The sequence below is a fragment of the Pseudophryne corroboree genome, chromosome 9 (genome assembly GCF_028390025.1).
Source record: "Pseudophryne corroboree isolate aPseCor3 chromosome 9, aPseCor3.hap2, whole genome shotgun sequence".
In the NCBI taxonomy this organism is placed as follows: domain Eukaryota; kingdom Metazoa; phylum Chordata; class Amphibia; order Anura; family Myobatrachidae; genus Pseudophryne; species Pseudophryne corroboree.
This window is the reverse complement of record NC_086452.1, coordinates 324706552-324720022: the sequence shown is the minus strand read 5'-3', so window position 1 is coordinate 324720022 and position 13471 is coordinate 324706552. Positions and strand designations below refer to the sequence as shown.

Sequence of the window (13471 nt, the reverse complement as noted above, 5' to 3'; positions counted from 1 at the left end):
ATACCAAGTCCCTCTCGGCCAATCCGGAACCACTAGTATCGTTCTTACTCTTCTTTGCCGTATGATCTTCAATACCTTTGGTATGAGCGGCAGAGGAGGAAACACATACACTGACTGGTACACCCAAGGAGTTACCAGTGCGTCCACAGCTATTGCCTGTGGATCTCTTGACCTGGCGCAATATTTGTCCAGTTTCTTGTTGAGGCGAGACGCCATCATGTCTACAATTGGTCTTTCCCAACGGTCTATTAACATGTTGAAGACTTCTGGATGTAGACCCCACTCTCCCGGATGAAGATCGTGTCTGCTGAGGAAGTCTGCTTCCCAGTTGTCCACGCCCGGGATGAACACTGCTGACAGTGCTATCACGTGATTCTCCGCCCAGCGAAGAATCTTGGCAGCTTCTGCCATTGCACTCCTGCTTCTTGTGCCGCCCTGCCTGTTTACATGGGCGACCGCCGTGATGTTGTCCGACTGAATCAACACCGGCTTTCCTTGCAGGAGAAGTTCCGCCTGGCTTAGAGCATTGTAGATTGCTCCCGTGGTCACCAGGATCCAATCCTGAATGCCGAATCTGCGGCCTTCTAATAGGTGAGCCTTCTGCAACCACCACAGAAGTGACACCCTTGTCTTTGGTGACAGGGTTATTCGCAGGTGCATCTGCAGATGCGACCCTGACCATTTGTCCAACAGATCCCTTTGGAATATTGCATGGAATCTGCCGAATGGAATTGCTTCGTAAGAAGCCACCATTTTTCCCAGGACTCTTGTGCATTGATGTACTGACACTTTTCCTGGTTTTAGGAGGTTCCTGACCAGATCGGATAACTCCTTGGCTTTTTCCTCTGGAAGGAAAACCTTTTTCTGAACCGTGTCCAGAATCATTCCTAGGAACAGCAGACGAGTTGTCGGGATTAAATGGGATTTTGGAATATTCAGAATCCACCCGTGTTGTCTTAGCACCTCTTGAGATAGTGCTAAAGCTGTCTCCAGCTGTTCTCTGGACCTTGCCCTTATTAGGAGATCGTCCAAGTATGGGATAACTAATACGCCTTTTCTTCGAAGAAGAATCATCATCTCGGCCATTACCTTGGTAAAGACCCGAGGCGCCGTGGACAATCCGAACGGCAGCGTCTGAAACTGATAGTGACAGTTTTGAACAATGAACCTGAGGTACCCCTGGTGTGCGGGGTAAATCGGAACGTGTAGATACGCATCCTTGATGTCCAAGGATACCATAAAGTCCCCTTCTTCCAGGTTCGCTATCACTGCTCTGAGTGACTCCATCTTGAACTTGAACTTTTTTTTATGTAGAGGTTCAAGGACTTCAGATTTAGAATAGGCCTTACCGAGCCATCCGGCTTCGGTACCACAAATAGAGTGGAATAATACCCCTTTCCTTGTTGTAATAGGGGTACTTTGACTATCACCTGCTGAGCGTACAGCTTGTGAATGGCTTCCAACACCCTCTCCCTTTCGGAAGAGACGGTTGGTAAGGCAGACTTCAGGAAACGATGAGGAGGATCCGTCTCTAATTCCAACCTGTACCCCTGAGATATTATCTGCAGGATCCAGGGGTCTACCTGCGAGTGAGCCCACTGCGCGCTGTAATTTTTGAGACGGCCCCCCACTGTCCCCGAGTCCGCTTGAGAGGCCCCAGCGTCATGCTGAGGTTTTTGCAGGAGCCGGGGAGGGCTTCTGTTCCTGGGAAGGAGCTGCCTGTTGGTGTCTCTTTCCTCTTCCTCTGCCTCGTGGCAGGTACGACAAGCCCTTTGCTCTCTTATTTTTGTAGGAGCGAAAAGGCTGCGGTTGAAAGGTCGGTGCCTTTCTCTGTTGGGGAGTGACTTGAGGTAAAAAAGTGGATTTCCCGGCAGTAGCCGTGGCCACCAAGTCTGATAGACCAACTCCAAATAACTCCTCCCCTTTATACGGCAAAACCTCCATGTGACGTTTTGAATCCGCATCGCCTGTCCACTGTCGTGTCCATAAGGCTCTTCTGGCTGAAATGGACATAGCACTCACCCGAGATGCCAGTGTGCAAATATCCCTCTGTGCATCACGCATATAGATAAATGCATCCTTTATTTGTTCTAACGACAGTAAAACATTGTCCCTATCTAGGGTATCAATATTTTCAATCAGGGATTCTGACCAAACTACTCCAGCACTGCACATCCAGGCAGTTGCTATAGCTGGTCGTAGTATAACACCTGCATGTGTGTATATATTCTTTTGAATAACTTCCATCTTTCTATCTGATGGATCCTTAAGTGCGGCCGTCTCAGGAGAGGGTAACGCCACTTGTTTGGATAAGCGTGTGAGCGCCTTGTCCACCTTAGGGGGTGTTTCCCAGCGCGCCCTAACCTCTGGCGGGAAAGGGTATAATGCCAATAACTTTTTTGAAATTATCAACTTTTTATCAGGAGCAACCCACGCTTCATCACACACGTCATTTAATTCTTCTGATTCAGGAAAAACTGTTTGTAGTTTTTTCACACCATACATAATACCCTGTTTTACGGTATCTGTAGTATCAGCTAAATGTAACGTCTCCTTCATTGCCAAAATCATATAACGTGTGGCCCTACTGGAAAATACGTTTGAATTTCTACCGTCGTCACTGGAATCAGTGCCCGTGTCTGGGTCTGTGTCGACCGACTGAGGCAAAGGGCGTTTTACAGCCCCTGACGGTGTTTGAGGCGCCTGGACAGGCATTAATTGATTGTCCGGCCGCCTCATGTCCTCAACTGACTGTTTAAGGGAAGATAAACCATCACGTAATTCCACAAATAAAGGCATCCATTCTGGTGTCGACCCCCTGGGGGGTGACATCTGCATATTTGGCAATTGCTCCGCCTCCACACCAATATCGTCCTCATACATGTCGACACCACGTACCGACACACACCGCAAACTCACAGGGAATGCTCTAATGAAGACAGGACCCACTAGCCCTTTTGGGGAGACAGAGGGAGAGTCTGCCAGCACACACCACAAAGCGCTATATATACAAGGGATATCCTTATATTAAGTGCTCCCTTATAGCTGCTTTAATATATATATATATATAGCCATTAATGTGCCCCCCCTCTCTGTTTTACCCTGTTTCTGTAGTGCAGTGCAGGGGAGAGACCTGGGAGCCGTTCTGACCAGCGGAGCTGTGACAGAAAATGGCGCCGTGTGCTGAGGAGATAGGCCCCGCCCCTTTTTCGGCGGGTTCTTCTCCCGCTATTTTTCCAGTCAGGCAGGGGTTAAATATCTCCATATAGCCCCTATGGGCTATATGTGAGGTATTTTTAGCCTTGTATAAGGTTTATATTTGCCTCTCAGAGCGCCCCCCCCCAGCGCTCTGCACCCTCAGTGACTGCCCAGTGAAGTGTGCTGAGAGGAAAATGGCGCACAGCTGCAGTGCTGTGCGCTACCTTATGAAGACTGAGGAGTCTTCAGCCGCCGGTTTCCGGACCTCTTCACGCTTCAGCATCTGCAAGGGGGTCGGCGGCGCGGCTCCGGGACCGGACTCCACGGCTGGGCCTGTGTTCGATCCCTCTGGAGCTAATGGTGTCCAGTAGCCAAGCAGCAAATCCACTCTGCATGCAGGTGAGTTTACTACTTTCCCCCTAAGTCCCACGTTGCAGTGATCCTGTTGCCAGCAGGACTCACTGTAAAGAAAAAAAAAAAAACCTAAACTAAACTTTCTCTAAGCAGCTCTTTAGGAGAGCCACCTAGATTGCACCCTTCTCGTTCGGGCACAAAATCTAACTGGAGTCTGGAGGAGGGTCATGGGGGGAGGAGCCAGTGCACACCACCTGACCTAGTAAAGCTTTACTTTTTTGTGCCCTGTCTCCTGCGGAGCCGCTATTCCCCATGGTCCTTTCAGGAACCCCAGCATCCACTTAGGACGATAGAGAAAGGACGTTTTAACGCCCCTGACGGTGTTTTAGACGCCTGGACAGGTACTAATTGGTTTGCCGGCCGTCTCATGTCGTCAACCGACCTTGCAGCGTGTTGACATTATCACGTAATTCCTTAAATAAGCCATCCATTCCGGTGTCGACTCCCTAGAGAGTGACATCACCATTACCGGCAATTGCTCCGCCTCCTCACCAACATCGTCCTCATACATGTCGACACACAAGTACCGACACACAGCACACACACAGGGAATGCTCTGATAGAGGACAGGACCCCACTAGCCCTTTGGGGAGACAGAGGGAGAGTTTGCCAGCACACACCAAAAACGCTATATTATACAGGGACAACCTTTATATAAGTGTTTTTCCCTTATAGCATTTTAATATATATATACATATCGCCAAATAAGTGCCCCCCCTCTCTGTTTTAACCCTGTTTCTGTAGTGCAGTGCAGGGGAGAGCCTGGGAGCCTTCCCACCAGCATTTCTGTGAGGGAAAATGGCGCTGTGTGCTGAGGAGAATAGGCCCCGCCCCCTTTTCGGCGGGCTTCTTCTCCCGTTTTTCTGAGACCTGGCAGAGGTTAAATACATCCATATAGCCTCCAGGGGCTATATGTGATGTATTTTTAGCCAGAATAAGGTATTATACATTGCTGCCCAGGGCGCCCCCAGCAACGCCCTGCACCCTCCGTGACCGTTGGTGTGAAGTGTGTGACTACAATGGCGCACAGCTGCAGTGCTGTGCGCTACCTTCATGAAGACTGAAAAGCCTTCTGCCGCCGGTTTCTGGACCTTCAATCTTCAGCATCTGCAAGGGGGGTCGGCGGCGCGGCTCCGGGACGAACCCCAGGGTGAGACCTGTGTTCCGACTCCCTCTGGAGCTAATGGTGTCCAGTAGCCTAAGAAGCCAATCCATCCTGCACGCAGGTGAGTTGAACTTCTCTCCCCTAAGTCCCTCGATGCAGTGAGCCTGTTGCCAGCAGGACTCACTGAAAATAAGAAACCTAAAAACTTTTTCTAAGCAGCTCCTTAAGAGAGCCACCTAGATTGCACCCTGCTCGGACGGGCACAAAAACCTAACTGAGGCTTGGAGGAGGGTCATAGGGGGAGGAGCCAGTACACACCACCTGATCCTAAAGCTTTAGTTTTGTGCCCTGTCTCCTGCGGAGCCGCTATTCCCCATGGTCCTGACGGAGTCCCCAGCATCCACTTAGGACGTCAGAGAAACAGTTATATTTGGCACATACTCAGCATTGTGTGACTGAAAATAAAAGTATTTGCTAACACAGATAACAGCTCATTCTTACACATAACAAACACACATTGGTGAGCAGAGGTACCAGAACCCCTATCAATATCCCCTTTATATATCAAATACCACCTCATGATGAAACAAATAGGGTTACGTTTATGTGATCGGCGGTCAATATAACCTGTGGCGAGCGCAGACAGCCACAGAGCCCGCAAAGGGCTTCATTCTGCTCACGCCCGGACATCTTCATCTGACAGCCGGGAGCCCACCGTCGGTATTGTGACTGGCGGTCTTCTTACCGCTGGTTATACATATCCAACCAAAACAAAGACATTCCTGAATATAAATCAATCAAAACATCACAACATTATCCACAACCAAAAATATTTCAGTATTCTCAATAAAGACAGGCATAAGTGGTTAGTGGAATGAATAGGAATGGGTTAATGAATAATGCCAGTCAGTGTGCGTTATTAATAAAGTTACGTACACTGGAGGAAAAAAAAATATCTGGGTGGAGCCTTCCCTGCGTGTGTATAAATACTGCCGACTTGGACACTGCGCTCTCTTTCCAGCTCACTTAGGGGACGAGATGGTGAGTGTGTGAGCTCTGTGGCCTATAATGGCGATCCATCGGTTATTACAGCCATCCTATCCCCGATCAGCCAGCTTCGTACATGCTTGCTCTCTGCTGGGTGACGGCGATATAATGCCGGGTATATTTTCCTGCTGCTGCCCGCTCTTGCTGGTGACGGAGCCCCATGACTTCACGCAGTCTTGCCCTGTAGGCCGGAATGTCGCGGCCCGTAACGCGTGCTGGTAGCTGCGTTCTGGGTGTCCCTTCACATGATGCGTAGCGGGGTTAATGGAGTTGTCTGCATCGTTCATGTAGGCCTATAGTGGAGTGACTGGCTACAGCTGTTCCCTACTGGGCCGCAACGTATCCCTGACTGTTATAGCACGCCTGGCTGACAGTCTGCCACCTCGCTCTTTATACGCGTCTAGTAAAATGGGAAGACATGTCGCCCACTTGCTAATCTATATATGGAATTGTTTTTGCAAAATGTCTCGTTGGGATTGAGTGACAGATGTGCTGTTTTTTTAGGGCAGTGTATTGGAATGTTATGTGGCAGCTATACGTGTGTGTGGTGGTTTGTGTTTTTTTTTTGTTTTTTTTTTTTCATGTAATCCTGAATATCCTTTTGAGTAGGAAACATCTGATATTTAATTTGATTTCTTCCTACAGTCTCACAGAAAGTTCTCAGCTCCCAGGCACGGTTCCCTGGGCTTCCTGCCCCGCAAGCGCAGCAAGAGACATAGGGGCAAGGTTAAGAGCTTCCCCAAAGATGACCCCAGCAAACCAATTCACCTGACTGCCTTCTTGGGTTACAAGGCTGGCATGACCCATATTGTCAGAGAAGTTGATAGACCTGGCTCAAGTAAGTGAATTATATTTCAGCAATCTCTGGTCCCTTTGTTTTTTTTTGTTTTTTTAGAGTAATGGGTTTAAGTGGACTGCACTGCTGTCGGCATAACTTGCTGTTGATGTACAGCAAGGCCTTGGTCACTGCCTATGTGATCTTACATTTACTATGTAGAAAGGCTACACATGATGAAATTTCTTCGACGGGCGGACTGATTGACATCCTTTGGTTGTCTCTGCTGAATGTCGATTGCTGACTGTAGCATTTAGTGAACACATTACATTTTAATTTCTTTGTTTCAAAGAGTGCTTGAGTCTAGATGCAGTAATACTGATGACTCGAAGTACTTTGACATGTTTCGTAACAGTGTAAGTTAAGTACTTGTTAGTCTGGCTGAGACTTTTACTGCTTAGCATACATAAACATGGATATTTCTCTGGGACATGTTAAACTACACATTTATAGTAGAGAAACACTTCAGTAGTGTGACATTGAGTGCTGCACTGGTGCATCTTATCTTCCTTGGGACTTCACCCACAGTAACTTTTCCTGGGGTTAGTACCCTACTCTATTGCCAGTTATCAAATGCTCCCCTAGTCCACATTTCTTTGCCATGAATTTGTAAACATTCACATCTGTCTCTGGCCCAGTGGAGCTTGCAGTCTGTTCCCTGCCACGTACACACTAGGATTAATAAAAAAAAATAAATATATATATTATAATTTCTGGGGGGGGATGCAGATTAACCTACCAGTATATTTTAGGAGTGTGGGAGGAAACCCAGGCATGCACTAGAATATACATATTTCAGTTGGTGCTGAGAACTAAACACACGGCCTCAGTGCTGTAGTGCTAAGCATTACATGATCTTTGCTGTTATTGGTTGTTACAACTTATTGCCGTATTTGATTGTTCCTTCTGTTTACACACCACCTCTGCAGCCTTTTTAATATGATAATGTAATTGTTTTGACATTTTAACTTGTTATAAATTTGCCTTTCCAGATGGGAAGTTAATTCTAAGCTTGATATTTCTTATTTCTCTTACTCACTTCTAGAGGTGAATAAGAAAGAAGTTGTGGAGGCGGTGACTGTGGTAGAGACTCCTCCTATGGTCATTGTGGGAATTGTAGGCTATGTTCAGACTCCACGTGGCCTCCGTAGCTTCAAGACCATCTTTGCAGAACATGTTAGTGATGAATGCAAGAGGCGTTTCTATAAGAACTGGTGAGTTGCTGGGCACACTTTGGGTGAAGGATAAAGTGGTAGGGTTCCAAAAGTGACAACTATGGAATGGCAATATTGCCTTTTATTGCAATGGGACTAGATTTCTTTCATCCACTAGGGGACATGAACAGTTTTTACAGCTGGGGGGTGTGACATTTTTGTAGTGTTATTACTGTGTTATCCTGCATAACTATTGAAACTGATACTAAATGCACCTGGAATGACCATTGGCAGCTCCTCTCAGCTTTGGCCCTGCAAGCCTTTGTCTGATGAGCTCCAGGCTCCGCTTGCTGGCTGAAAAGCTCCTTTGACGCCATGCAATGAGCCGAACCCTTAAAATGGTCTGGCTCCTTCCGCTCATGTCCTTGTTGTGGGGCATGATGAAGGTCCACTCCAACTCTCATGATCTGCCATTAAAGGTACAAATCTAAGAAGAAGGCTTTCACAAAGTACTGCAAGAAGTGGCAAGATGAAGAAGGCAAGAAGCAGCTGGAGAAAGACTTCGCCAGTATGAAAAAATACTGCCAGGTCATCAGGGTTATTGCCCATACACAGGTATGTTTAATAGGACACTTCCCACCCCCTACATTATTAGATTTTTATTGTGTGCAAAAATTAAATGGGGTACAGAAACAAAGGGGTTAGGTAAGACTTTCACAAAAAAATGGAAAATTAGGCCCCTGCAGTCATAAAAACAAATGAGCTAATTTAGAAAACTGGTCTCTTGGCTTAAATCTTTCAGAGTAAGTAACCTTTCAAGTTAAATGAGAGCAGGCTACCATTGTTTCCTTGGAGGGATGGTGGCTCACCTTCACCTAAATATAAATGCCAGATACCATTTCATTAGGAGAACAGCCATTGAATGTGGGGCATCTCATAGTGATAGGAAGTCTTGGCAATTACCTTGTGGCATAGGGGAGGAGTTCCACTGCTCAGCAATGGTGGCTCTGGCCGCTAGTAATGTATGGCCAAGGATGTAGTAATCCGACTTGGAAATGTAAGTCGGTGCCAAGGGCATGCTCAGGGGTAAGAGTAAGACTACATATCCTTGACAAGTGTAAGCACCTCTAACCAAAAGGGTTGCAATACAGGACAGTCCCGAAAGATAAGGATCAAAAAGTGAAATTAAGTAAAGGATAGAAAAAGGGAAAAAGTACAGATGGGTCCAAGTGGTTATCTGTCAAATGCTAGGTCTCGTAAGCACGATTGTACCCTCCATGTGGCAAAGATGCAAAGCTTAGAACGTGGGACACCTATTAAGTCTAGTGGGAGTGTTCAGTAGCTTAGACCAGTGGTTTCCAGACTTAGGCCTCAAGAAAGTCCCAGAGTTCATGTTTTCCAGGTCACCTTGCAGGTACATGGGTAAATGAATTAAACATTTTGAAATCCACAGGTGGGGCTAATCCTCACTTGTGATTCTACGAGGAGACCTGGAAAACAAACTGTTATGGTCCTTGGACAGTTTAAGAACCACTGCCTTAGACAATCAAGTTCTTAATGTCAATTTCTCTTTAAAGAAATGAGTGCTAATGCCAAGTGGAGAATATTTTGTGACAAACTTGCCCTTTTTCCATCTACCTCTGGGTTAAGACACTGCACAATTTAATCCTAATCCTCAGTGGCTCCAGTGCGCACACCCATTGGGTATATCTGCAGCAGAAAATACTTGCCATTCTTGTGGTAGTTTACGTTTTAATGCAGGGATTGGGAACCTTTGGCCCTCCAGCTGCTGTTGAACTACACATCCCAGCATGCCTTGCAACAGTTTAGCAAGGCCAAATAGCAAAACTGTAGCAAGGCATGCTGGTATGTGTAGTTCAACAGCTGGAGGACCGAAGGTTCCCCATCCCTGTTTTAATGGGAGGATAGAGGACAGGCTATAGCTGTCTGTTGAATGTCTTTGCTGACAATGTGCCCCACTATCGTACCTAGCACTAACAAATTAATTGGTATGGCTGTATTGAAATAACAGAATTATCACGGTCAGAGTTTGAAGTTTTTACTTGGCAGCTGTCACTTAAGCAATTCCTGTTATTCCAGATGCGTCTGCTCCCCTTGCGCCAGAAAAAGTCTCATCTCATGGAGATTCAAGTGAATGGTGGTAAAGTGGCCGAGAAGGTGGACTGGGCTCGTGAGAAGCTGGAGCAGCAGGTTGCAGTGTCGGGAATTTTTGGCCAGGATGAAATGATTGATGTCATTGGAGTCACAAAGGGCAAAGGATACAAAGGTGAGACTCCAAAGGCTTGGGGTGTATTAACTTATTTTATTTTTTATTTAAAGTTCTATACATTTAATCAAGGATTTACTAGGTTTCAAATGTGAATACTTGCACTGTATGACTGTTCAGTGATGAGGTCATGGAATAAGCACTGGGCACAGTGCCTGATCTCCAGTGAGGAATAATTCCATGCTGCCTTCCTTCTGAGAACTCTTTAATATCTATTGTATATGAAAAAAGTATAGTTTCCGTATCTGATTATGGTTCTCTTTCCAGGTGTAACTAGCCGTTGGCACACAAAGAAGCTGCCACGCAAGACTCACAGAGGTTTGCGAAAGGTAGCTTGTATTGGAGCATGGCATCCTGCCAGAGTGGCCTTCTCTGTGGCTCGTGCTGGCCAAAAAGGTTACCATCATCGTACTGAGATCAACAAGAAGGTATGTTTGTGAATTACCCTAGCTTGCTTGGTACATGCCTTGGAAATGTTCTACAACTTGTATTTATTTATTTTTTTCCAGATCTACAAGATTGGACAGGGCTACCACTCAAAGGATGGCAAACTTGTAAAGAACAATGCTTCAACTGACTATGATCTGTCGGATAAGAGTATTAACCCACTGGTAAGTAAGTGATCTTGCAGTTAACATTTGGTTTAAAATAGAGCTACTTGGATGCAGTATTCTATAGTGCCACATCAAATGTGGGAACAACTCTTCTCCCCTACAGCAGCCTCTAGGGCAGGCATTCCCAACCCCTGTCCCCAAGGCACACCAACAGTGCAGGTTTTCGTGTGATCCATGCTGCAGCACAGATGGTTAAATCAAAATAACTGAGCTACTAATTAAGTCACCTGTGCTGAAGCCTGGATATCGCTAAAACCTGCACTATTAGTGTTCCTTGAGGACCGTGGTTGGGAATGCCTGCTCTAGGGGTTGCAAAACTGAGCAATTGTTGCTCCATTTGGACTTACTTCCACAGCTACTGATGTGCGATAAGAAATGTGTGCTAAGTTGGTATTACCAATGTCTAAATGGGAGTTTGGATGCTCAAAGCAGGACTTTAGCTGTTCTGTGGCTAAACACTCTGGATGCGATATGCATGGGCACCCAAACACAATTGTATTGTGACTGGGCCTCTAAGCATCCCATTTAGATGGGGAAAAATCGACTCCCAAATACAAATCACCCCTTTCATTGTGACTGAACATGGCTTTTCATGTTGGTATATGAAAGGTTGGACAAGTTTTGACCACTAGATGGACTTGATGATCAGTCGAGTAAATTAAAATTGGATAAGGTGAAAATGCTGCTAAACAAACTTTCAGTAATACCCTTTTAAGACAAAGTGACCTTACCGGGTGTAGTTCTAACTGGTGATTTACCAATTTAAACACTGGTCTCTCTTCTGTGTGAAAGGGTCAACCCGGATTGAAACGCCTGAACTTCGACCCAGGAATTTACCATTTCACACAGAAAAATACCAGTGTTGATCTGCTGATTACCGGGTAGAAGTTCTTGACCCAGTAATTTGCTTTGTGTGAAAAGGAGGTTAAGCAGGGACCTGCAAAACAGCCCAGCACTGAAATGTGTAAATCAGGATTTTCAGACATTTCTGTCTGAAAAGATTGTAAATGACCTTAAAGTAAAATGTACAGACTTTGGTTGGAGTACATGAACATCCCTTGTGCTCCAAAGAGCATTTTGTAATGCCACCACAGTGGATGGGCATTCACTGCTCCAAAGTTTCATTGGTTCAAAGGATATTTATACTTGTAAACTCTTGCAGAGTTGGTTGTAAAATAAAACTGCCTTAACTGGAATGTTGGACAATTTGGACGACTTTGTTTGCAAAAGCCTGCCCATATGCTGTGCCCTGCCTTTTTTTTTTTTTTTTTTTTTTTTTTTTTTTTTTTTATAAGCTGCAGTGGTGGTTATACTAGTACTGTCACTTTTCTAGTTTATGGAAGTAGTGAAGGCCATGAGCAGGTGCTGTTCCATATTTGATTTGCACAATGGCTGCAAATTGTAATCCCCCTTATATCCCAGTGTTTGATCACATCTGTTATGTACTTATGTGGGTTTTGTTTACTGAATATTTTGGGTTAGATGTACTGGCTTGATAATAGTGAATACCTTCCTTTTAGGGTGGCTTTGTTCATTACGGAGAAGTAAAAAATGACTTCATCATGCTGAAGGGCTGTGTTATTGGGACCAAGAAGAGAGTTCTCACTCTGCGCAAGGTGTGTACCTGTTCACTGGAGACATGGGAAAACATTGTAGAAGTAAAATGGATGTTAAAGCAGGTTACCTTCAATTTTATCTGTCTTTCCAGTCCCTCCTTGTGCAGACCAATCGCCGTGCTCTGGAGAAGATTGACCTCAAATTCATTGACACCACCTCCAAATTTGGACATGGTCGTTTCCAAACAGCAGAAGAAAAGAAGGCTTTCATGGTAATATATTGGGACTGTATTTGTATGGGTAACATGCAGCCTTTACTTTAGACTTAAGGTTGGTACACACAGCATCTGAACACAACGCTCCATGTCCTCAGAATGACACCCCCTCCCTACCCTTCCAGCTACTGCAAGCACTATACACTTGGTGCAGACTATAGCAGTGTGCATGTTACACCTATGGGTTTTTATGGGATCTGATGGTCAAAGCTTTAACTATTAAACGGCACATAAGATTTGACCATCTGATCCCACCTGTTGCAGGAGCATTATAATGCTCCTGCAGTGGCACTGTATACATCCCTGTACAATCATTGGCCCATTTTTTTGATATCTAAAGAACAGCCGGTTATCTATCTGTGCATCCCTAACGTTGGTCTTTGTGTTCACCTTCACAAATTCAGTATTGTGTGATCTGCACTTGTTACTTAGGCTGCTTTTATAACCTTTAAAGGTGTATGTTTTCTACACTAACTGAAATAAAATACTAAATACAGTAATTTGCACTAAAAGTTAAAGCATATAATTTTTTTTTTTCTCACAGGGTCCACTCAAGAAAGACCGTCTACCAAAGGAGGAAGCCTAAAACAGATTGCCATGTTCCATCTGGGTTATGTTGCACTTTTAAGGAGTCTCCAATAAATTTTTTATTTGGATTACTTTAACCTGGTCTTGATATTAGCATGAAGTCCACCTCCGTTCAGACACTTTCTAATAGCCATACATTGCATCTATATATGGATTTGTTACTTGCTGCTGGTTAACGGAGTTGGCCAATATGTGTTACTTATAGATAAGCAAAGATGTGAACAAAATGTGTCCTTTGACTCAATGCCTAAATGGCATAAGGTTACTAATCTGAAATGGTTACTAGTCTAAACGGGAAACAATTTAAATCAGTTTGTTACTCTTTATAAACTTCAAACAATGAGAATTTTTATTTGTATGTGTGATATGCCAGTAACAGACATACTGTAGCCTTAAGC

The 13471-nt window shown here is 45.1% G+C and overlaps 1 protein-coding gene and 1 non-coding gene across 2 annotated transcripts; both read left to right on the top strand.

The window, feature by feature from the left end:
- Positions 1-5667: 5667 nt before the first annotated feature.
- On the top strand, positions 5668-13150 carry RPL3 (ribosomal protein L3). Its single transcript, XM_063940497.1, has 10 exons — positions 5668-5758; positions 6410-6602; positions 7645-7813; positions 8233-8368; positions 9854-10040; positions 10308-10468; positions 10550-10651; positions 12175-12270; positions 12363-12482; positions 13030-13150. The coding sequence occupies exons 1-10, from the start codon at positions 5756-5758 to the stop codon at positions 13069-13071; spliced, it is 1209 nt and encodes a 402-aa protein (XP_063796567.1). The 5' UTR covers positions 5668-5755; the 3' UTR covers positions 13072-13150.
- On the top strand, positions 10152-10245 carry LOC134959609 (small nucleolar RNA U83B). Its single transcript, XR_010187616.1, has one exon. It is a non-coding gene; the product is annotated as a small nucleolar RNA U83B (small nucleolar RNA).
- Positions 13151-13471: the final 321 nt, after the last annotated feature.